General features: G+C 48.0%; 1 protein-coding gene across 2 annotated transcripts in view; it reads right to left on the bottom strand.

Moving 5' to 3' along the window:
* The window catches only part of SPRYD3 (SPRY domain containing 3), a 65,389-nt gene that overhangs the window by 35,381 nt on the left and 6,968 nt on the right, over positions 1 to 23,040 (bottom strand). For both annotated transcript variants that reach the window (XM_075337228.1, XM_075337230.1), the window contains exons 2-3: positions 22,068 to 22,203; positions 12,031 to 12,106 (exon numbers count right to left, since the gene is read on the bottom strand). In XM_075337228.1, the coding sequence (XP_075193343.1) occupies positions 12,031 to 12,106; positions 22,068 to 22,195 (204 nt within the window). In that variant the 5' untranslated portion in view covers positions 22,196 to 22,203. The remainder of the gene's footprint in view (positions 1 to 12,030; positions 12,107 to 22,067; positions 22,204 to 23,040) is intronic.

Raw genomic sequence — 23,040 nt, 5'->3', positions numbered from 1 at the left:
GACAGAAACGAAAGGTTCTGGCTGGAGCCCCCCCTTGTCCTGCTGGCGGAGCCGGAAAAGTGGGGAAAAAACGACAAGAGGGCTGTCCGCCCTGATGCCGTCTGTAACAACCCGATGGCCACAAGGAGCCCACCTATCAAAACAGGTGGGAGCAGGGAAAAAAGGGGAACCTTGAGCGAACCCATCACTGGATTCAGGTCCCACATCTCTAGTGAACGATGAAATAACTCTTCGAGGAAACTTGATTCCCGGCCCTCTTTAAAGTCTGCCATCATCTTGCCCACAGGCCTGACGAGCCAGCATCCGGGATCCACTGATGAGGCCATGTAATTTGGGACTTCTGAGCCCTGGTAGACTAGAGGGGCCCCGACACGGAAGAATTTTGCGGTCTGGAGGGGGCCAGGGGGCATTTGCGAGGAGATGAGTAATGCTCGCCTGGGTCACTCCCGATCTATCGCTTGCCTTGGTCCATCCTGAGAACCCTCGAGAACATAAGAAGCCGCGGGCAGATGCACGAGAGCCTGAACAGGCTACACGACCGGACTAGGGCGTCGACATCTAGTCCAGAGCAGGTGCATACTCTAAGCACCCTTGACTGAGATTTGGATCGGAAGGCCAAAAAACGGTCCACGATCGGAGGTCTTCCTTCGCCAGAGATCTGGCTGGTGATTTCCGCGTTGGAGCCCTTTACCTACGCGAGGTCCATCCTACCGCGGACATCGGCCCTCCAAACGTCCACGCTAGGGATGTGCTGCCGAGATTAGCGAGTGAAGGGACCCGTCCCAGAGCAAGATCTTCTTGGCCTCTTCTCTTGCCATGACACTCTCTGCATCTTCCTGGTGGATGATGTAATCACCGCTGTGGCATGGTCCGACTGGAACCTGGCTGGGTCACCGCGACCTAGAGAAGAAATTGTAACTGGGCTAACCAGCTGGCTCTGAAGTCCGGAATGTTGAAGGAAAGACGACGCTCTAGGAGTGTCCCTCGGGACCCTGCCGAGGACTGGTGGGATAGCATACCCTAGCACGGGAGGCTGGTGACGGGTGATAATAAGTTCCAGATGAGGAAAGGGAGCTTCCCAGGGATGATTGCGAAGACTGGTCCGCTAGGAGGGGATTGGCGGGCACCCGCGAAGACGAAACCTTCCTGTCTCCGTTCCTCAGCGAAGGGAAGAAACGGGCGCGGGAGACAAAAAGCACGCGGGGCTCTGTGTCAGGAGGGAAAAAACTACTCCTGCGTGAGGAGTAGCCTCCCTTGAACGGCTCGAATACTGTGCCTGAGGGATGATGGACCGGACCGGACCGGGTCTGGGAGGACTCCTTCCGGTAGCTCAGCTACCCTAGTAGCAAGGAAGGGGTAGCTTCCTAGAGGGTGATGATGGTCTAAACCTCAAGGCGATGGTTCTTGAAGGGAGACTCTGGGCCTCCTGGTCGTTTCTGGGCGGAGAAAGCCTAGCAGCTCTGCCGAATAGGAGGCGTAGGGACAGTGATCCCTGTAAGCGTATTTAGAAAGGCTGGAAAGGACCGCAGCCATGCAAAGCGGAGATGGCTGTTGTAGGGATAAAGGCTTCCAGACGGGTTTGCGTGAGGGAACGAACCTGGTGCATCAGGGCCGAAGCCGGGAAAGGGATATACCCTTCTCTTACGTAGCCTAGGGGGGAGAGTAGTCTACCCTGACGTAGCCTAGGGATAAACTAGACTCGACCTATCTCCGAAAGGGCGTTCCCGAAAGTCGGGAAAAAAGTCAGCGACTTCCTAGATGTCGAATCTGCGTTCCTGATCCCGAGTCAGACGTCACGATGGTGGAAACACTGATGCTAGAGGTTCAGGCCGAGTAGCGGTCAGACATGAGGTTTGTGAAAAGAGGGTACTCACTCAAGAGGATACCCAGCCCTGGGTCGGCATAGGTGGGACGTGGACCGCTGCGTATGGTGTCCGGGAAGTCCCTGCGGAGCGGCATGATAGTGACGAGAAACCCGGAGGAACCCAGGCGGGTCGCCTAAAGGGTAGCGTGCCGCTTCCTTTCGGAGCCCCCTTCGAGAAGGGGCAAGACAAATAAACGGACTTACCACTGGGGAAAAATCACGTCCGGGGATTATCCATGATCACGCAGTCACCGTGCGAACTGGCTGTCCACTGAGAAAAACCGCAGTGGTCCCCACCTTGTTCCCTGCAAAGAGGCATGCCCCCTTTCTCCAGAGCCCTTTGGGGGGATGAAATGACAATAACACGACTTACCGCCGGTAAACGCCGTGTCTGGTTGCCATCTGTGATCATTAGCGACTCCAGTATAGTGTGCCCCTTCTCTCCGAAATCACCTTGGAGAAGGGAAAAAAGACAATGACAAGACTTACTGCTGGTCAACTCCGTGTCTGGCAGTCGTCTGTGAGCCCGCGGTAACTCGGCGAGCTCTGGATGTCCTCTGAGCACATAAGGGTCTGCTTCAAATGTCTTAAGGGAGACCTGCGTGCACGGAGAGAAGAGGGCTGTCCGTAGCCTTACGGCTTGACTCACCATTTTTTAGCCGGCTATTCGTCATGCGCCAAGACATCTAGGTCCTGCTCGGAATCCAGCAGAGGTGGAAGCCTGGGCCATCACCCGAGAGGTCGAAAGACTGCCAGAGGAAGGACAGTCTGGACCTGGGGGATAAGTGGAAACTGGGGAGCCACAAGGACGAGACCTGGCGGGTCCGCTTCCAGCATAGAAGATCAAGTCCCTGGTACGGGACTCCCCTCCCCGAGGGGATTGCGCCAGCCCTATGGATGGTATGACCGAGCATCGGCCGGAGACGCGGCGCATGCGCACGAACCCGAGGGACGTAGCGAGGGGAGTTGTGGCCTGAGACAGGGCGTTACAAACCGGCAGGGGTCAACAGCAATCTGACATCTTCTTGAAACTAACTCACAAAAGAGGGGACCGAGTCTTGGGCTTACCGGCCCAAAATCACTAAAAGTCGAGCTGGAAACGCTATGTACTAAAAACGTGATAGAAAAACAAGTGCCCGCATAAGCAATGTAGGAGTCAATGTATGAAAGATCATGCACGTAGCTATAATAAAAAAAATCGACCCAATAAACAAAATATACACTACCAAAAGTGTGTTCTGTTTTTCCCCGAAAAAAGTTGCTGCAGCCTCAGCAATCCTCAGACCGGGAGTCTGCCATAATCTTTGGGTTTTTTTTTGTTTTTTTTTAAATAAAATGAACACAGAGCGGGAAAAAATATCCCCCACCCCCCTGATGATGCCTGGGGCAGAGCGGAGGGCGGAGAAGGAGAGGCCGGAGGCCAATAGCGCTGCGCAGGAGGCGGGCCTGGGACGCAGAGTACCAGGCCGAAGCCGGGGGCTAAATTTTGACGCTGCCTCGCGGCCGAGGCAGCGCCGGCGGACCCGGCCGCGAGGCGGCGGCGACGCGGCCTAGGACGCCGAGGACCCGGCCGAAGCCGGGGGCTACAGTGTGACGCTGCCGCGCGGGCAGAGGCAGCGCCGGCGGATCCGGCTGCAAGGCAGCGGCGTCGCAGCCTGGGACGCCGAGTACCAGGCCGAAGCCGTGGGCTAATTTTTGACGCTGCCTCGCGGCCGAGGCAGCGCCGGCGGACCCGGCCGCGAGGCGGCGTCGTCGCGGCCTAGGACGCCGAGGGCCCGGCCGAAGCCGGGGGCTACAGTAATGACGCTGCCACGCGGGCAGAGGCAGCGCCGGCGGATCCGGGAGCAAGGCGGCGGCGTCGCAGCCTGGGACGCCGAGTACCAGGCCGAAGCCGGGGGCTAAATTTTGACGCTGCCTCGCGGCAGAGGCAGCGCCGGCGGACCCAGCCGCGAGGCGGCGGCGACGCGGCCTAGGACGCCGAGGACCCGGCCGAAGCCGGGGGCTACAGTGTGACGCTGCCGCGCGGGCAGAGTCAGCGGCGGCGGACCCGGCTGCGTCGCAGCAGCGATCCGAAACTGCCCGGAGACTAGGCCCAGACCGGGGCCTAAATTGTTGCAGCCGCCCGAGGGGGAGAAGGTAGGAGAGGGTGTCCTACCTGATCCTCGGCGCGCTCCAGAGTGCAGGCTGAGACTCTGCACATGCTCCTGTGTGCTCCGCTCGCAGAAGGGATGGCTGCGGGCACCAGGGAGCCGGCTGAAGAAGGCAGGGAGGTGGACGCTGGTGGGGGGTAGAAGCCCCTAAAAACGTAGCAGCGCTGCGGGCCCCATCCAGATCGAGACGCGCTGTGGTTCAGTCCCTATTTGCCGAGCCCCTTGCGCCCTTTGGGGTGATACCGCAGAGCGGATAGGGGTGCCCAGGAAGATTCTGCCCCGCACGAACACACCCGGGAATGGTACCGCGGGAATGGACGGGGGCGAGGGCCCAAAGACTCAAACCTCTGCGACCCTAGGGAGTGGTACCCACCGGGCTGCGAGAGCTGAGGAAGAGAAGTACGATACCTGCAGAAACAGAAAAGTACCACAGATGAGAGCGACGAGCGTCGCCGAGAAAAAATGAAAAAAATACGCAAAAAATCAAGTGGCTGAAGGGGGCCCAGTCGGCCCACATCAGCCTCCTACGACACTAAGCAAAAAACTGATTGAGCCCGCCTCCGGCTCAGGGGTTATACTGCTGGGGAGGAGCTAACTTTTTCTGTTTACTTAGTGTCAGCCTCCTAGTGACAGCAGCATAACCCATGGTCCTGTGTCCCCCAATGAAACGATAGAGAAACGAATTTTACCTATTTTTAGGTCAAATTTCCCAAAAAGGGTACCCCTAAAATATATTAATTCTGTTATCATTTTCTCTACAAGGATCATTGGGGGTTTTTTTTGGAGTCTCTCCATTTAAGAAAAGAAAAATGCCACTGAACATGGTGTTATGTATGCACGTAATGCATTGATTTTGTGTTTGATTTTCAGATTCTTATCACGTTACAGAGTTGTATTGTTGCTAGCAATGTCTATTATAATCAAAAACCTATAAACCTATTGACTATTGTTACATTTTAATGCATATATTATTTATTTTTTAGTGATGGAGAATGAAATTGATGACAAAAAGATTTGCATTTCAAGGGTGTGAAATGACCCTTCATCTTTCATTGCCCATATAGATGGATCTGTCAGATCAGAAATGCCTTTTGTGCCAATTGCAAACCTCCAGCCAGGGCAATACATTGCCTGCATTTACCATAGGAACTGGTGGATTGGAAATATTTCTGAAATTTCAGTCGACAACCATGATGCATTAATACATTTTATGCATCCTCATGGACCGGCTAGCTTCTGTCACTGGCCTGTGAGAAATGATACATGCTGGATTCCCGAGCAGTCGATCATTGCAATAATTCCAGCACCAGCTGCAACAGCAATGGGCCGACAATACAGCTTCTCTGAACCCATTATGTTGCAAATTCAGCAACAATTCCAGACCACTTACTTAGACTGAACATTATGGCTTGGGAACCAACAAAAGATACCCAATATTGGGCTTGGGATCCTAGGCAAAGACACCCACCCTCAGGCTTTGGAACCTGCGATAAAGGGACCACCCGCGACTTGCCTTGCACGGCTATCGGCCATGGCTCCTAGGCGATGGGGCTGCCAATTCTCGAAAGACAGCATTATTACAATTCTTAATAGGATTATAATACCAATTCTTAGGGAATTGGTTGTGGTCTAACCACCATGGACCAACGCAAGGGTTTGAATAGTGCAGTTAGCATTCATTGCGTATTAATAAATAACACCATGTTCAGAGGCATTTTTCTTTTCTTAAATGGAGAGACTCCAAAAAAACCCCCAATGATCCTTGTAGAGAAAAATGTGCTCTTTCAAATGATAACAGAATTAATATATTTTAGGGGTACCCTTTTTGGGAAATTTGACCTAAAAAAATACGTAAAATTCGTTTTTTTTTTTAAGTTTTTCATCATATGTGGGTGTGAATATTTCCACAAATACATATGCTTTGACCGTGATATTGCAGCAATGCAAAGTCATGAAGATGTTTGTTGTACAGGGTAAAGCACCAGTTCCTATTGGTTTTTGGTCTTGAGTTATATATGGGCAAAGTTTGGCATAAATTTTATGCGAGGCGTTTTGCAAGCTACTTTGACACAAAATTGCGGCCGAAATATTGTTTTGTCATAGCCGGTAATAATTTTATCGCGTTTAGCAGCAAAAGTTGAGCTAGTATGCCAAATTTCAGCATCATAGCCATTAGAGTGCTATACTGGCTATGTGCCAGTTTGCAAAATCCTCTTAGCTGAAGCCGCAGCCTTGGGGGGGGGGGGGGGGCCTCCAGTGAAAGGTCAACAGTGCCCAATATATTTGAGATCTGGCCCTAAAAATTTACAGAAACACTTTTCAAACATACATGTACATCCTTATAAATTTTCAGCAAAATCGGAGAACGTCGAGTGGGGACGATTTTTAAAAGTGGACACGGAATGGAGAAAGAGAGAGAGAAAAAGAGAGAGAGAGAGAAAAAGAGAGAGAGAGAGAAAAAGAGAGAGAGAGAGAAAAAGAGAGAGAGAGAGAAAAAGAGAGAGAGAGAGAAAAAGAGAGAGAGAGAGAAAAAGAGAGAGAGAGAGAGAAAAAGAGAGAGAGAGAGAAAAAGAGAGAGAGAGAAAAAGAGAGAGAGAGAGAAAGAGAGAGAGAGAGAAAGAGAATGTATGTATGTATGTATGTATGTATGTATGTATGTATGTATGTATGTATGTATGTATGTATGTATGTATGTATGTATGTATGTATGTATGTATGTATGTACATACATACATACATACATTAGTATCAGCCATCATTCTGGGAGTGTGAAAAGCCAACCAGCCTGTCTAAGGCTATGTGCGCACTAGAGCTTTTTACCTGCGGATTTACCCGCGGATTTGCCCCGGAAATTTCTTGAGAAATGTCTGCAATCTTTGTGCAGACATTTCCCATGAAATTCAATGAGAAAAAAAAATAGTTGTGCGCACTGTGCGGATTTTTCTCAAGAAAATTTCTTGAGAAAATTTTCTCGAGAAACTTTCTTGAGAAAATGTGCATGTCCATTAATTTCCGCAGGTACCGGGGGTATTCCGGGGGTATTCCGCAGGTAGCAATGATGTGCGGTATACCCCCGGAATAGCCGCGAATTACCTGCGGGAATGATCATCGCTGCCTGCGGTTTTGCAGGAAGCGATGTCATTATGTCAGGAAGAGGAAGCGGAGCAGACGTCACACTCCCTGGACGCCGCACAGAAGCACTTCCGTGCGACCTCCAGGTGCCAGTCTGTGTCCTGCTCCGGCCTCGCGGCTGCCTGCACTGCAGGGTGTCAGTGTCTGCCCGCAGTGTCAGCAGCTTGTCACGCTGCAGCGCAGGCAGACACTGACACAGGCAGACACTGACACCCTGCAGTGTTGGGAGCCGCGGGGATGACGATCGCTGCTGTCAGGAGGTGAGATCATTACCTGCTGTGACGATCTCCTGCCTCCTGACGTCAGCGCTGTCACTGCTGTCTATGCCCGTCTCACGAGCGGCCCGAGACTGTCACTAGCGGTGACGTCACGGGCTCTCGCGATACTTCTGACAACGCAGTCAGTGACAGCGCTGACGTCAGCAGTACAGGAGATGATCACAGAAGGTAATGATCTCATCTATGCTCCTGAAGTCAGCGCTCGTCATCCCCTGCAGTGACCTGAGCTGACCTATTGATGTTAGCTCAGGTCACTGCATTGCTCTCCCAGCCAATGGGGAACATTCTGTTCTTCATTGACTGGGACAGCGACTATGGTATGGATCGCCGTGGGACCCCCCCCCCTATTGGATTACGCCGGACGTGGATTGATTGTTCTTTTCAATAAATTGGTTAAAGAGGCTATGTGGGGAGTGTTTTTTCAAATAAAACTTTTTTTGTTGTCTATTTTTTAATTACTATTGACTGGGTTGGTGATGTCGGGTATCTGATAGACGCCTGACCTCACCAACCCCAGGGCTTGATGCCAGGTGACATTACACATCTGGCATCAACCCCATATATTACCCCGTTTGCCAACGCACCAGGGCGCGGGATGAGCTGGGGCAAAGCGCCAGGATTGGCACGTCTAATGGATGCGCCACTTCTGGGGCGGCTGCGGCCTGCTATTTTTAGGCTGGGGAGTGTCCAATAACAGTGGACCTCCCTAGTCTGAGAATATCAGACCCCAGCTGTCCGCTTTACCTTGGCTGGTGATCCAATATGGGGGGGACCGCACGTTTTTTGTTTTAAATTATTTATATAATTTAAAATAACAGCGTGGGGTGCCCACTGTTTTGGATTATCAGCCAAGGTGAAGCTGCCAGCGGTGGTCTGCAGGCTGCAGCCATCTGCTTTACCCAAGCTGGCTACAAAATATGGGGGGACCTCACGTCGTTTTTTTTTAATTATTTATTTTATGGCTAAATACAAGGCTAAGCACCCTTTAGTGCCACATGAAAGTCACTAAAGGGTGCCAGCTTAGAAAATGCAGGGAGGTGGAACATTATATAGGTTTTTCTCATCTATCTATCTATCCCTCTATCTATCTATCCATCTATCCATCTATCCCTCTATCTATTCATCTATCCATCTATCCCTCTATCTATCTATCTATTCATCTATCTATCTATCCCTCTATCTATCTATCTATCTATTCATCTATCCATCTTTCCCTCTATCCATTATCTGTCTATCGATTATCTTTATTATTTATTGCAGGGACAAACCTGCGGTAAATCCGCGGCAAATCCGCGGCAAATCCGCGGCAAATCCGCATGCGTTTTTGCCGCGGATTTTTCCGCAGGTGCGGAAATCTTCCACTCCCAGAAGTTTCTCAAGAAATTTTCTTGAGAAAATTCACATTTCTAGTGCGCACATAGCCTAAAAGGGCCAGTAAACACATACCGATCAGCTGCCATAGCCCATGTAAAAGGGGAATTAGGCTATGTGCGCACTAGTGCGTTTTTCCCGCGGATTTGCCTCGGAAATTTCTTGAGAAATGTCTGCAATCTTTGTGCAGACATTTCCCATGAAATTCAATGAGAAAAAAAATAGTTGTGCGCACTGTGCGGATTTTTCTCAAGAAAATTTCTTGAGAAAATTTTCTCGAGAAACTTTCTTGAGAAAATGTGCATGTCCATTAATTTCCGCAGGTACCTGCGGTATTCCGGGGGTATTCCGCAGGTAGCAATGATGTGCGGTATACCACCGGAATAACCGCGAATTACCTGCGGTAATGCTCATCGCTGCCTGCGGTTTTGCAGGAAGCGATGTCATTATGCCAGGAAGAGGAAGCGGAGCAGAGTAAACACAGACGTCGCACTCCCTGGACGCCGCAAAGAAGCACTTCCGTGCGACCTCCAGGTGCCCGTGCAGTCTGTGTCCTGCTCCGGCCTCGCGGCTGCCTGCACTACAGTGTCAGTGCTCCGGCCTCGCGGCTGCCTGCACTACAGTGTCAGTGTCTGCCCGCAGTGTCAGCAGCCTGTCACACGGCAGCGCAGGCAGGACACTGACATCCTGCAGTGCTGGGAGCCGCGGGGATGACGATCGCTGCTGTCAGGAGGTGAGATCATTACGATCTCCTGCCTCCTGACGTCAGCGCTGTCACTGCTGTCTATGCCCGTCTCGCGAGCGGCCCGAGACTGTCACTAGCGGTGACGTCACGGGCTCTCGCGATACGTCTGACAACACGGCGGGGCATAGAAGACAGTGACAGCGCTGACGTCAGCAGTACAGGAGATGATCACAGAAGGTAATGATCTCATCTATGCTCCTGATGGCAGCGCTCGTCATCCCCTGCAGTGACCTGAGCTGACCTATTGATGTTAGCTCAGGTCACTGCATTGCTCTCCCAGCCAATGGGGAACATTCTGTTCTTCATTGACTGGGACAGCGACTATGGTATGGATCGCCGTGCCCCCCCCCCCCCTTATTGGATTACGCCGGACGTGGAATTGATTGTGCCCTTTTCAATAAATTGGTTAAAGAGGGAATGTTTTGGGGAGTGTTTTTTCAAATAAAACTTTTTTTTGTTGTCTTTTTTTAATTATTACTGACTGGGTTGGTGATGTCGGGTATCTGATAGACGCCTGACCTCACCAACCCCAGGGCTTGATGCCAGGTGACATTACACATCTGGCATCAACCCCATATATTACCCCGTTTGCCAACGCACCAGGGCGCGGGATGAGCTGGGGCAAAGCGCCAGGATTGGCGCATCTAATGGATGCGCCACTTCTGGGGCGGCTGCGGCCTGCTATTTTTAGGCTGGGGAGTGTCCAATAACAGTGGACCTCCCTAGTCTGAGAATATCAGACCCCAGCTGTCCGCTTTACCTTGGCTGGTGATCCAATATGGGGGGGACCGCACGTTTTTTGTTTTAAATTATTTATATAATTTAAAATAACAGCGTGGGGTGCCCACTGTTTTGGATTATCAGCCAAGGTGAAGCTGCCAGCGGTGGTCTGCAGGCTGCAGCCGTCTGCTTTACCCTAGCTGGCTACAAAAAATGGGGGGACCTCATGTCGTTTTTTTTTAATTATTTATTTTATGGCTAAATACAAGGCTAAGCACCCTTTAGTGCCACATGAAAGTCACTAAAGGGTGCCAGCTTAGAAAATGCAGGGAGGTGGAACATTATATAGGTTTTTCTCATCTATCTATCTATCTATCTATCCCTTTATCTATCTATCTATCCATCTATCCCTCTATCTATCCATCTATTCATCTATCTATCCCTCTATCTATCTATTTATTCATCTATTCATCTATCCATCTTTCCCTCTATCCATTATCTGTCTATCGATTATCTTTATTATTTATTGCAGGGACAAACCTGCGGTAAATCCGCGGTAAATCCGCGGCAAATCGCGGCAAAACCGCATGCGGATTTGGTGCGGATTTTTTCCGCAGGTCCGGAAATCTTTCACTGGCAGAAGTTTCTCAAGAAATTTTCTTGAGAAACTTCACATTTCTAGTGCGCACATAGCCTTACACTCTTAAAAAAAAAATGTGATTCGGACCTATAGCTAAGAGGGGCCATTGACTATAATGGAGCAGATGGAGTTATGTGCTATGGCTCGCATCATTTTTGGGCATATATGTTTTCTGCTGGCGGACACCCAGACGTAGTTGACTACGTTCGGGTGTCCGCCAGCAGAAAACGTATATGACCTAAAATGGAGCAATAGAAAAGCACACGCTAACGGAGTCTGCTCTATTATAGTCAATGGCCCTCTCGGCGCATGCGTCCGAAACACGTTTTGCAAGGTGGGGGGAGGGGGGGTGTTTGGATGGATGCCCTGACGGTACCACTGAATGTAAGTAAAAGCGCAATGTAAAAGGGGCCTTAACCAATTATCCACAAAAATGTTACATTTATTCTAACAATGTAAATATGAGGCCATTCACGTGCTTTTTTTTTTTTTTTATACATAACAGTTGATAGAAGCTTTGGAAAGCGAATAACACAAGTCTTGTGAAAATGGATACAGACCACGTATGAGAAAGGTGGTCGTCAGCCACGTTAATAGAAGAATGGGATTCACATGAGGCTCATTGGGGGATATCTATGAGAAGTGTCTGGAATAAAATTATGTGTTGCCAACAGCAACCAATCACAGCCCAGTTTTCATTTTTCAAATGAGGAATGCAAAATGAAAGCTGTGCTGTGATTGGTTGCTATGGACAACAAAGACAGGCTTACTTTTAAACTCAGCCTAAATATAACTGCTCCTAAAAATAAAGGGAGAAGTGTTAGTAACTAATACCACCCGAATCCTCCATAATATAGTGTATGATACTCCAGAACGTAGTGCTGGTGGAGAGGACGATGGCGGGGGAATACACGTTATATGGAGTTGTGCTTTAAATCGCTTTTATTCATAATATCAGGACTGAACACATCATATATCTACTTAAAAGCAGATTTATTGCCTCCAGAAGAACGGAGCTCATTAGAAGCAGCATTAACTATTTACATGGTGACTTCACCACAGCATCTGAGACAATATCCCACCACATAAACACTAATGAAAGATGTGGTCTCTCCGATCGCTCAACTCACCTCAAAGTAGTTATTGTCTTTACTTAGTGGTCGTGGAGCCACGTAGCAGCCGACCTCCCCGGAGTTTCCGTGGTAACTGGAGAGAGAGAGACATGAATGAGCCGAGCACCTATAGGCTATGTTCACACTGGAAAAATTATTTTTCTCAAGAAATGTCTTGAGTGAAGGATTAGCGCACCTGCGTTAAAAAACGCACCAATAACAGGTGCATTTTGGTGCGTTTTTTTTCATGTTGGTCCCTGCGTTTAATGCCTTTACAGCAATAAAGCACATTGAAAATGAAAAAAAAAAAAAAATAGATTATACAGAGATAAAGATATGATAGATAGATAGATAGATAAGATAGATATTTAGGGGAACAGATAGATAGATAATATAGAAAGATAGATAATACAGAAAGACAGATAATAAATAGATATAGATAGATATTTAGGGAGATAGATAGATAGATAATATAGATAGATAATAGATACATAGATAGATAATAGAGGGATAGATATTCCAGCTTTTTTTATCATGTTTCCCCCCCACACACTGCACTTCTCGCGGCCTGTAATGTGTTCACATCAGCAGCCGTGAGAAATGTCCTGTAGTTCCCCGCAGCCTCGCGCAGGAGCTGCATTCAGCACTCGCTCACTGACCGAGGCTGCGTGGAGAACTGTCACACGCGGCTGGAGCAGGGCTGGAAGCGTGGCGGGACATCGCTGTGGATTACGTCGGAGCTGTGTGTTTCGGGGGGGTTTAATACAGTGGAGAAAGAGGGTTTTTTTGTCTTTTATTCAAAATAAAGGATTTTTCGGTATGTGTGAGTGTTTCTTTATTTTCAGATTAGTGACGGCGTGTCATAGATGCTGCCATCACTAATCTTGGTCTTAGCGGCAGCTATTTGTAATCCATATTACCTGGATTGCCCCCACATCACGGCATCTGGAAGAGCTGGGGACACTCCAGGACTGTCGCATAATGGATGCGACAGTCCCGTGGCAGCTGCGGCTGAGATTCTCGGCTGCGGGAGGAGGGGACATTAACCCTGTCCCTCGCCCTTTCCTGCCTGAAAATACCGGGCCGCCGCTGTGTGTTTACCCGGCTGGAAGGTAAAAAATACAGTGGAGCACACGCCTTTTTTTTTTTCTCTTCTTCCTCTTCCTGTCCTAGTGACATCACTTCTCTGCAAAACGCAGGGCAGGGAAGTACACTATGACTTGAAAACGCGGGGATAACGCGGGGATAACACAGGAATAACGCACATCACTTGCTACCTGCGTTATTCCTGCACTATTTCATGATTACATGACAGTCAATGGAGGGAAATAACGCAGTTAGCTGCAGAAAAGAAGTGACATGCTCATTCTTTTTCTTAATAAAATCTACTGAAAGAATTTTCTTAAGAAAAAAATGCAGCGCACAGCTAATTTTATTTCACATAGGTTTTGCTGGGGAATGTCTGCAGAAAGATTACAAGAATTTCTCAAAAAATTTCTGCAGCAAAAACGGACCAAAAACGCAGGTAAAAAACGCAGTGTGTGAACATAGCCTTATAATTCTCACCTACAAGGTCGCACTGGTGCAGAATTGTCAGATGGGTGTCTCCGTTCTCCGGGATCGGCGCCTCCTCCTTCGGCCATCTTTGTTCTTCTACTTCTGAAGACTGGGTGCATGACGCGTCCTACGTCATCCACACTCGCTGGCACTGAGGTCCTGCGCAGGCGCACTTTGATGCACCCAGGCTTCAGAAGGAGAACAAAGATGGCCGAAAGAGGAGGCGCCGGTCCCGGAGAACAAAGATGCCCATTTGACCAGTCTGCACCAGTGCGACCTTCTAGGTAAGAATTATAGTGATTTTTATGCTCTACACAGTGGCCTGGGCTCTTATAGCTGTATATTAGAGCTCAATGCAGGTGGCCGCAGCTTATAGGTCCCAAATCTGGTGACAGGTTCCCTTTAAAGCCGCTAGCCATCACATCATTAGCAGAAGAACTTCAGCTGAACATTACACGCTGACCTGTGACTGTTCTTCGGATCCCAGAAGAGAGGAGAAGTCTAAAAGGAAACAATCAATGTTCAACATAATATTAATTAATCACGAGATAGGAGCAGAGTAACCGGCCCTGCGCTCCAAGCCAAGATCCGCTTCCGATACCAGGCAGCCAACTCCCTGCAACTTCCCTCCATTTATCACAGGAGGCAATATTATGCAATCAAACAAAAGACCAGTGTAGAAATAAAACAAGGCCATATATTAAAATAACATTTCTTATGTTTTTAACACCATCAAAGGGGTTTTACAAGATGTTTAAAAATCAGTCCACAGCCACCAATATAGCTAAAATGGGTAAATGATGTACCACACTTGACGACTGCAGCCAACCACCGTCCTCAGTTGGGTAAAGCATGAGAAGGCAGAGGGAAGGGATTCCCAGCGATTGCCTGCAGTGGTCACATGGGAAGACAGGACATCATCGCTGCAGACACGGTACCAGCAGGAAAGGTTTGGGATCAGAGGTTGGAACGGCAGAGAGCAGGATACAGTAGTTTAGCAGTATTGGTGGCTTTGGGCTGATTCATAAGCATTTTGGAAACCCCCTGAGATTCCACAGTGCTTTACACAGGAAAAAGAGGTTTTAGTGAGTATCAAATTGGTGTAGAAGTAGACAGGTCAATGTCCGCAAGAGTTTATAGGGAACGACGAGGGTAGAAGCTGACTATAGTTGTATAATGGACATGGGTTACTGCATGGTGTAGGTTTTTGTGAGTAAGTGGGGCTTCAGATGGCTTTTTAAGGTTTGGATGGTGGAAGAGAATGTGACATGTTGTAGTAGCTAACTCCAGAGTATGGGAGAAGCATGAGAGAAAGCTAGGAGATAATAGTAAGAAGCAGAAAACCGGATCTTGTAAGAACCAAAGATTACAACATGTGAGGAGGTATCTGGAGGTACTTTGTAGTTCTGGATATGTTTTTTTCACATTGACCAAAAACATTTAAAGGTTATCATTCAAAACCTGATGTCCTCCTAATATGACCAGCTCCCATAGATATCGGGCTTCTCAATTCTAGCAAGTCTGAAGATATGTGTAGCGCCCCTGACTATATCAGGGTGCTACAGGGAACTGCATCCTGTACTCCAGGGTGCAGGGCCTACCCCCCCATGGTTCCAGGTTCCCATCAACAGTGTCACTGACATCCGCACTACAAATCCCAACCACACCTCACACCAGGGCTGGACACACACCAGTGGGTTGGTCAAGTTGGAGCACGGCCGCCCACCTAGGGATCAGGCAGACTGGTGGGAGGGGAGACAAGGAGTTCAGAGTTAGCCCTCAGAGAGAGAGGAGCTGGGGAGTTGGAGCTCCCAGGCAGGCGACAGGTTGGGTCGCAAACGGTGATCAGGGACCACAGGAGTCGGGGTCCGGTATTAGGAACACTGGACAGGAGTGTAACAGATGCAGTCTAGGAGGACTGTTGGCACCAGAAAGCCCAACCACCTGACTGGTACCGAGCACGGCGGAGATCGGGGAGTAGCTTCAAGCAACCTGATAATTAACCTGTGGAGGATAGTCGCTTTATGAACTTTCCCCAAGAGCTCAGAGATTGGAGGCGCCAGCACAACACGGGGGATAGGGTTCTCCAAAATACATAACCCACTGAAATCCCAAGTGCCAGCCACCAAGAGGACAGCTGCCATACACAGGGGTAGCAGGGCCCCAAAAGCTTCAAGCCAAGGGGCCACAACTGTAAAACAATTTGTGCACGGAGGCAGTGGTCCGGACTTACCAAGTGACACTGTTGGGAGCGGGACCTGGATGGGCTCCCCCTGCAGAGACTGCGGTGCCTAGAGATTTTGGTTTAACATCTATGTGAATGTCTGCTTATTCCACCTGATCCAGCACCACGACTACCGCAGTGAGTAATCTGACCGTTGCACCCTGCTTCCCAAGGCCAAGCCACCCGTTCACCAAATCCCCACTATCCGGGGCCTTCCCTACCTGCGGAGGGATTGACACCTGGCTGCCCCACACCATCTGCCTCAGTACTTCCATCGGCAGTACTCTCCTTTACCGCAACCTGCAGGTGGCGTCACGAACATTCATCCCCTGTAAATATCCTCTTAAAATGTAAGTGGCCGCAAGCCTCCGGGTCCAGAGACCCTTGAGCCACAGCAACCCCGGCTCTGGACTGTTCGACTGCTGCTGGGGCGGCACACGTGTCTAAACACACTGCTAGACCTCAAAAAGCTGTCTGTAGGTTGTGGTGGGCATATTTGTCCACTCGTGTGCTCTGACCATGACATGTACTGGAGAGCACATAATCAATGTAAGGGTGGGTGCACAAGTATCTCATACATTTTTTTGTTTTTATGTATGAAAAGCAAAAAAGATAGCGAAAGCAGGAATCTGACCCTTGGAAGTCAACCCTGGCTCAAGACCGGCATATAAAAATGAAAAGGGACGATATCACCATAGGATTTCACCGTATTGAAACAAACGCCTAAATCAGAAAGACTGAAAGCCTTCCAAACTGCAGATTCAGTCATGTCGGTAAAGTAAATGAACAAGACATCGGGTAGAAGAGGAGATCATGGGGAAAGGTCCATCAGGATGCCATGAGTGGAGACCTGCAATGAAGGACGGGAGATCTGGACCCAATCTGAACAATCCTGACTTTAGCAGGCAAACAGAGTTTCAAACCAAATTGGTGGAAGGAGAATCCTGCCCTGATGGGGGAGACCAAGCTATTCCTGGCATGTAGAAGAGCATTGACCTCCGTAAATAAAAGGTCTAATCTCAATGTTGGCTTCCAGAGTGACACCAAGTTAGGCTGCTTTCACACTACGTTTTTTTTAACATGCGTCATGAACGTTTTTTTGCTGTAAAAGTGGATCCTGTTTTTACAAAGAAAACCGCATGCAAACGCATGTGTTATTTTGCAGGATCCTGTCACTTGAAGTTTATGGGCGGGCATTGAAGTCATGTGATCGGGAGTGAGGGGAACTGAACGTGAAAGACTGGGAGCCGGCATCTGAAAGCTGCGGACGCTGGTAATCAAGGCAAACATCGTGTAACTAAGCGAAGTGCTTTGCTTGGATACCCAATATTTACCTTGGTTACAAGCGTCCGCAGCTGCAAGGAGCCGAGCTGCCTGCTCCCTGCACAAGTAACCAAAGGTAAACATCGGGTAACTAAGCGAAGCGCTTTGCTTGGTTACCCGATATTTACCTTGGTTACGAACGTCCGCCGCTCTCGAGGGAGGGGGAGAGAGGGAGGGGGAGAGAGGGAGACTGATCACGCTAGGCTGGTTTCTGGGCATGCTCAGTAGAGCAAGCAGGATCCTCTCTATCAGCATGCCAGCGTTCACATGCGTTTGCGTGAAGTATGGTCAGGATCCAGTGAAAAACAGTATTTGGACGCAGCTCAAAAACGCTATAAGTAGCGTTTTTGAAAAAAGTTAAAAAACTGCAAGTTGCTGGATCCTCACTATAATGCACGCAAACGCATGTGAACGCATGTTGACGAGAGTCCATTGCAAATGCATTGAAATGAAAACGCATTTGCGCTGGATCCGTATTTGGGTTAAAAAAAATATTCATGACGCATGTTAAAAAAAACGTAGTGTGAAAGCCGCCTTACCATGAATGGCTCAGTGTCGGCTGGCCAGGTGTGGGCTGTTGTAGAGGAGTCAGAATTTTTCTAAAGACATATTCTTAGTGTCAGCCTCCCGGTGGTAGCATATAACCCAAGGTTCCCGTGTCCCACGTTTTTAATAAACTCGAACTGAAAGATTACTGATGCCAAAATCTCATTACATTTCCATGTGACAAACTACCAAGGTCACAATCACTTGAGGGGCCCCATTGTGGCCTGATCCTTTCTACTTTGGATACATGAAGTCTTAGCATTACTGGAAGTTATAAGGTTAAAAAGGAATTTCCCATTAAAAGCATCTTATATTGAGCATGAGAGAAAGAGCTCAGTGCCTCGTTGATTCTTTTTTTTTAATGAAAAGGGCCAAGGTGTTCTTCAAGCCACTTGAATCGTAGAGTCTTCAAGTCTCCAGGACAGTAAACCTACAGACGCCAGAAAACAGTGACATCTCCCCAATAGTAATCAGCCATCACCCCAATAGTAATCAGCCATCACCCCGTAGTAATCGATTTACAATTTGTTTTATTAGCTAAAAAAAACAAACAAAAACCCCATGGACTTCCATAGCCATCAACAGATGTTAATATATTCCAGACTTACTAATCCCAATATGCCATAATTCTGGATCAAATGCCATGCGGCCCTAATATTCGTGCTTTTAGACACTATCGGCATGATGAACACGCACGGAGGCTTTGTGGCAAAGAAGACTTGCTTAAAACACTGCACCAAGGGTAAGTCGACCAAGAGGTGGTAGAAAGTTAGACCAAAGGGTCTAAAACTACGGCAATTTTATGATTCAGCAATAATCCATGTGCTGCGTTTCACGTTACTTGTCAATCATTATGTTAAGTTCCGTGATCAGATTACTAATCTAATGGCCCCTGTAGACAGGATGATCCAGTTATGACTGCTGATCAGTGGTCGCTTTCTGACCTGGTTAGACAGGCAGATGTATATTCTACGTGCACAGAACGATCGGTAATATGATTGTTCTGTGCACATAGAGCATTGTGTTATCAGCAGCTAATCTCCTGTTTATCAGGGGCGATGAGGATTATGAGAACGATGATTCTTATGTTGATCTAATAACCATCGCACCTGACGAACAAGCGTTTCTCGTTCTTCTGGCAATTGACAATGTATTTAGATGAGCCAATTGTCGGGAACGAGCGTTACCACAAATGTTCATTTACCTACTGAGTGCCCCCTTGGATTTGGTCAGTCCATGTAGAACTAGTCTGAGCCCAGCATTAAAGTGTGAGCAAACAAATCAGGCATGTTAGAAGAGGACACGCCTGATCCTTCCAAACAAAGTTAGGATGCCCAAATGCACAAAATCAACCAAATCAAGTCAAACTGATGAGGTGACTTTCCTATTATGTGTATGCTCATCTTTACTGCATGGTATGTGTGATACATGGACCCCCCAAACAAGTCTTTATCAAGGTGTAGCAGCTCTGGTGTGGAGAAGTAGGACATGGCACAAGTGGTCGCCATGTAGCACCGCAGAGCTACCTAGTCACACCAGTGCTACAACCAGGGCTGTGGAGTCGGACTCGATGCTCATTTTGGTGGAGTCAGAATAAAATGGACCTACTCCTAAAATATATAATAATATGGGTACAGGAGTTCAATGCAGAATGTGCTGAGTATTTTTTCATAGGAATTTGAGAAAGTTATGAAATGTCCTATACATGTCTGTTCTATTCCTGATCTAAGGCTACATTCACACACAGCATTTTTGCTGCATTTTTTGAGGATACATTTTTCAGCTGCAAAAGCAGATCAGCTTTTTAAAAAAAAACCGCATCACCTGAAAGGTTTCTGAGCTCATAAATAATGTTTTCAATAGCAAAAGCAGATTAGAAAAATAATGTACAATGCTTCAAACATGATAACTACAATTAAACTGATGAATGAGAGTAATGAACAACAGCTAGAAGTAAATTTAGGATTCAGTATGTGTGAGATGGAGCCACAGTGCTGTTCATGTAACTGAGGAATAAACCGATATTACAACAGAAGAACAGCAAAATGATACTTTCGAATTAGATGATCTTGTTGAAGCTGCTTCAAAACACTTTCATATTCATCACATGCGCTGTGTTGTGCACACGCTGCAGCTGGCAATAAGAGATAGTCTGCAAGAGGGACATGCTGGAAATCTAATTTGAAAAGTGAGGAAATTGGTTATTGCCGCCAGAACCCCTAAAATTGATTCCATCTTGAAGAGACGTGCTGGGAAAGGGGCAATTGTCGATCAAGCCACTCGGTGAGGCAGCACTTATTTAATGACTGAGCGATTGCTTGAACTAAAATCATTTCTTATAAATATGGTGAACCCTCAGATAACCCTAAATGAAGGTCAATGGACACAGCTGGCTGAATTGAATGAATTGCTTAATCACCCATTTAGCGTAACTAAAAAATTACAAGCTGAGGATTTAACTACTGGCATTTTCATGAGGGAGTGGAAGAACTTGCTATTTTGCCTTTCCCAAAGAGGAGGTTTAATCGCAGATGGCATTTCTGCTTCAATGACACGGAGAGACACAGCTATTGGAAAATAAAATTCTTCTAGCAGCTCTTTATGTGAACCCAAGTCATTGAATACTGCTTGATGATCAACAGCTTACTAAAGGAAAAGAAGCTCTGACTGAGGTAGCACTTAGGATGAGCGGCTACAGGACTGCCAGGCAGAAGAGGCCTTGGGTCCTGACAGTGCTACTGCTGCCATATCTTCATCCTCATCAGAGGAGGAGTTTAACTTTTGACAAGTATTTGGATGACATGGAGCAGCAAAGTGTTGCCGCAAGGTAAAAGATTTCACTCCGTCTCCTATAGCAGCAGATTGACCAGATTTCAGTAACATTTTTCACTTGCTCTCAAAGAAATAGAAAAATTCAACCGTTCATCAAAACTGACTGTACATGAGGCAAATTCCTTTATACCCGGAAATTGTTAGAGATGTTGCCCATGTGGTTACGGCTTTGCCTCCAACCCAAGTTACTGTAGAGAGGTTGTTCTCCAGCCTTTAAATTATGAGGTCAGATTTGAGGTCATCTGCGAAGGAGGATCTGATGGAGGCAAAAAAAATCATAGACTGCACAAATGTTATTTACTATGTTTTTGTTGAAAACTGTTTTTTGCCACTTACATAGTGTATTACATAGTGTTATATATTACATAGTGTATTACATATTTACAATTTATTACAGGTTTTTGTGTTCTAAAGTTGTATTCCAATAAATATATTTTATGTTCTATGTAAATATCTTGATTATTTTATCATAAAAACGATTAAATGTCTGATGTTCACATTGTACTACAATACATTTTTCACTTCAATATAAGCAATATATGTGGGAGTTGGAGTTGCAGGTTTGGCTTACCGACTCCACAGCCCTGGCTACAACACCTTGATGAAAACCTGGGAGGGCCCAAACGTCGTCTTTAATGTCGCCAGACACAATGAAATGATCTGATTACTCTAATCCGATCACCCTTTGTGACATCAGTGTGTCAGGTCATTACTGCATGAATAAAATACTTCATGTTTGCATCACCTCGAATTCAGCAGGGAACCTGAATACACCACAGATGACCATCACACATTGCTGCAGCCTGACTCACAGCGGAGAAGACAGCCGAAGTCAGGAGACACAAGGTGTATCAGTCACAAAGCACACCGCGGATCCCACAAGACAGCAGCCCACGCGCCTCGGCGGATCCCACAAGACAGGAGCCCACGCGCCTCGGCGGATCCCACAAGACAGGAGCCCACGCGCCTCGGCGGATCCCACAAGACAGGAGCCCACGCGCCTCGGCGGATCCCACAAGACAGGAGCCCACGCGCCTCGGCGAATCCCACAAGACAGAATCCCACGCGCCTCGGCGGATCCCACAAGACAGCAGCCCACGCGCCTCGGCGGATCCCACAAGACAGCAGCCCACGCGCCTCGGCGGATCCCACAAGACAGCAGCCCACGCGCCTCGGCGGATCCCACAAGACAGCAGCCCACGCGCCTCGGCGGATCCCACAAGACAGCAGCCCACGCGCCTCGGCGGATCCCACAAGACAAGAACGATCACATCTCAGTGGATCACAGAAGACAGCACATACACACACACACATCTCCGAGGTGAAAGAGGTAATTCGGGCAGAACCGTCCTGCCGACCTCAATCTTTCTCACTTTGGCTTAAAAACAGCTGACAACAGGGAATAAAATTGTATTAATTCAAGCAGCAAATGTATCGTGGTAAAGCGTCAATATAATTTTTGGCACCATCCGCATTAATCGCATACATGGAGTAATATACATAATATTGTACACCATCACATCCAATTGCAAAAAGTTAAGATCACTCTAAAATTGTGAGTTCTGTTGCCCACCTTAGCGTGTCCCCATCTACCATAATATGCTTGGCCCGCTCCTGGTATCGCACGGCTCGCACCTCGCGGATCTCCCGGATGCGACGTCTCCAGTTGAGGAATCTGTAGTGAAGGTTCAGGTCATCCATGTCTTAGCCTGGAAAACGGGGGGGGGGAAGAGGGCTGAATTTACACAACTTTTATCTTAAAGGGGATGTTTACCCTACTGAGGCGTAAAATCAGGGGTGGGGGAGGGTCCCCTTAGAAAACATTCTGTGTGCTCTTTTAGTTCTGTATTTCTGACTGACTATGTGGGGATGACATCCCGTAAGTACCAGGCCGTAGCGATCTGCAACTATGGTGGTGGGTAATCACACAAGAGACCCCCTCACCACAAGACCCCAATACTGCTTAGTAACAATGCATGGCCGAACGAAGTATAAGGCTTTGGCCAAAGAGAACTCAAATTAAGAGAGATGCACATACAAGGACCTCCCGGCCCCCCGACCTGTCTGATTTCAGTTAACACTTCAATTTTTGTGAAATAGACGTCTACTGCACAATCGGTAGCACTAATTGGATTGGAGAGGTATTTGATGTTATCTCTAACTGCGTGTTACCTAGGTTACCGGCCACCGATGCAGTCTGTCAGCAGTGGCTGAACATGTGCAGTGCTTATAAGCTGATTCCAATAGAGCTCCGTCCGGCTCACTGGAGCACAGTTAGGACCTGGTTGGGGCCATCTTCAGACCCACTGCCCTCCTGTAGACGCAAAGCTTCCCCCATACAGCAACTCAAGGAGCACACGATATGGACCAGTGGTGCCGAAGATGTAGGTATGAACTTTATCAGGGCCACACTGCCCCCCCCCAGCAAGCTGGAAACCAGGAAGCTGGGTAGTGGTGCGAGTCTGCCAAAAACCTTGGGGAAAAAAAACATTATAAAAAGGTCTTTACCAAGTATGAAAGTAATCCCATCTCTTTAGGCAAGAATA

Source organism: Anomaloglossus baeobatrachus, chromosome 2 (assembly GCF_048569485.1).
Source record: "Anomaloglossus baeobatrachus isolate aAnoBae1 chromosome 2, aAnoBae1.hap1, whole genome shotgun sequence".
Lineage (NCBI taxonomy): Eukaryota > Metazoa > Chordata > Amphibia > Anura > Aromobatidae > Anomaloglossus > Anomaloglossus baeobatrachus.
Note: the sequence above shows the minus strand (reverse complement) of the source record. Positions and strands in the feature narration are given on the sequence as shown.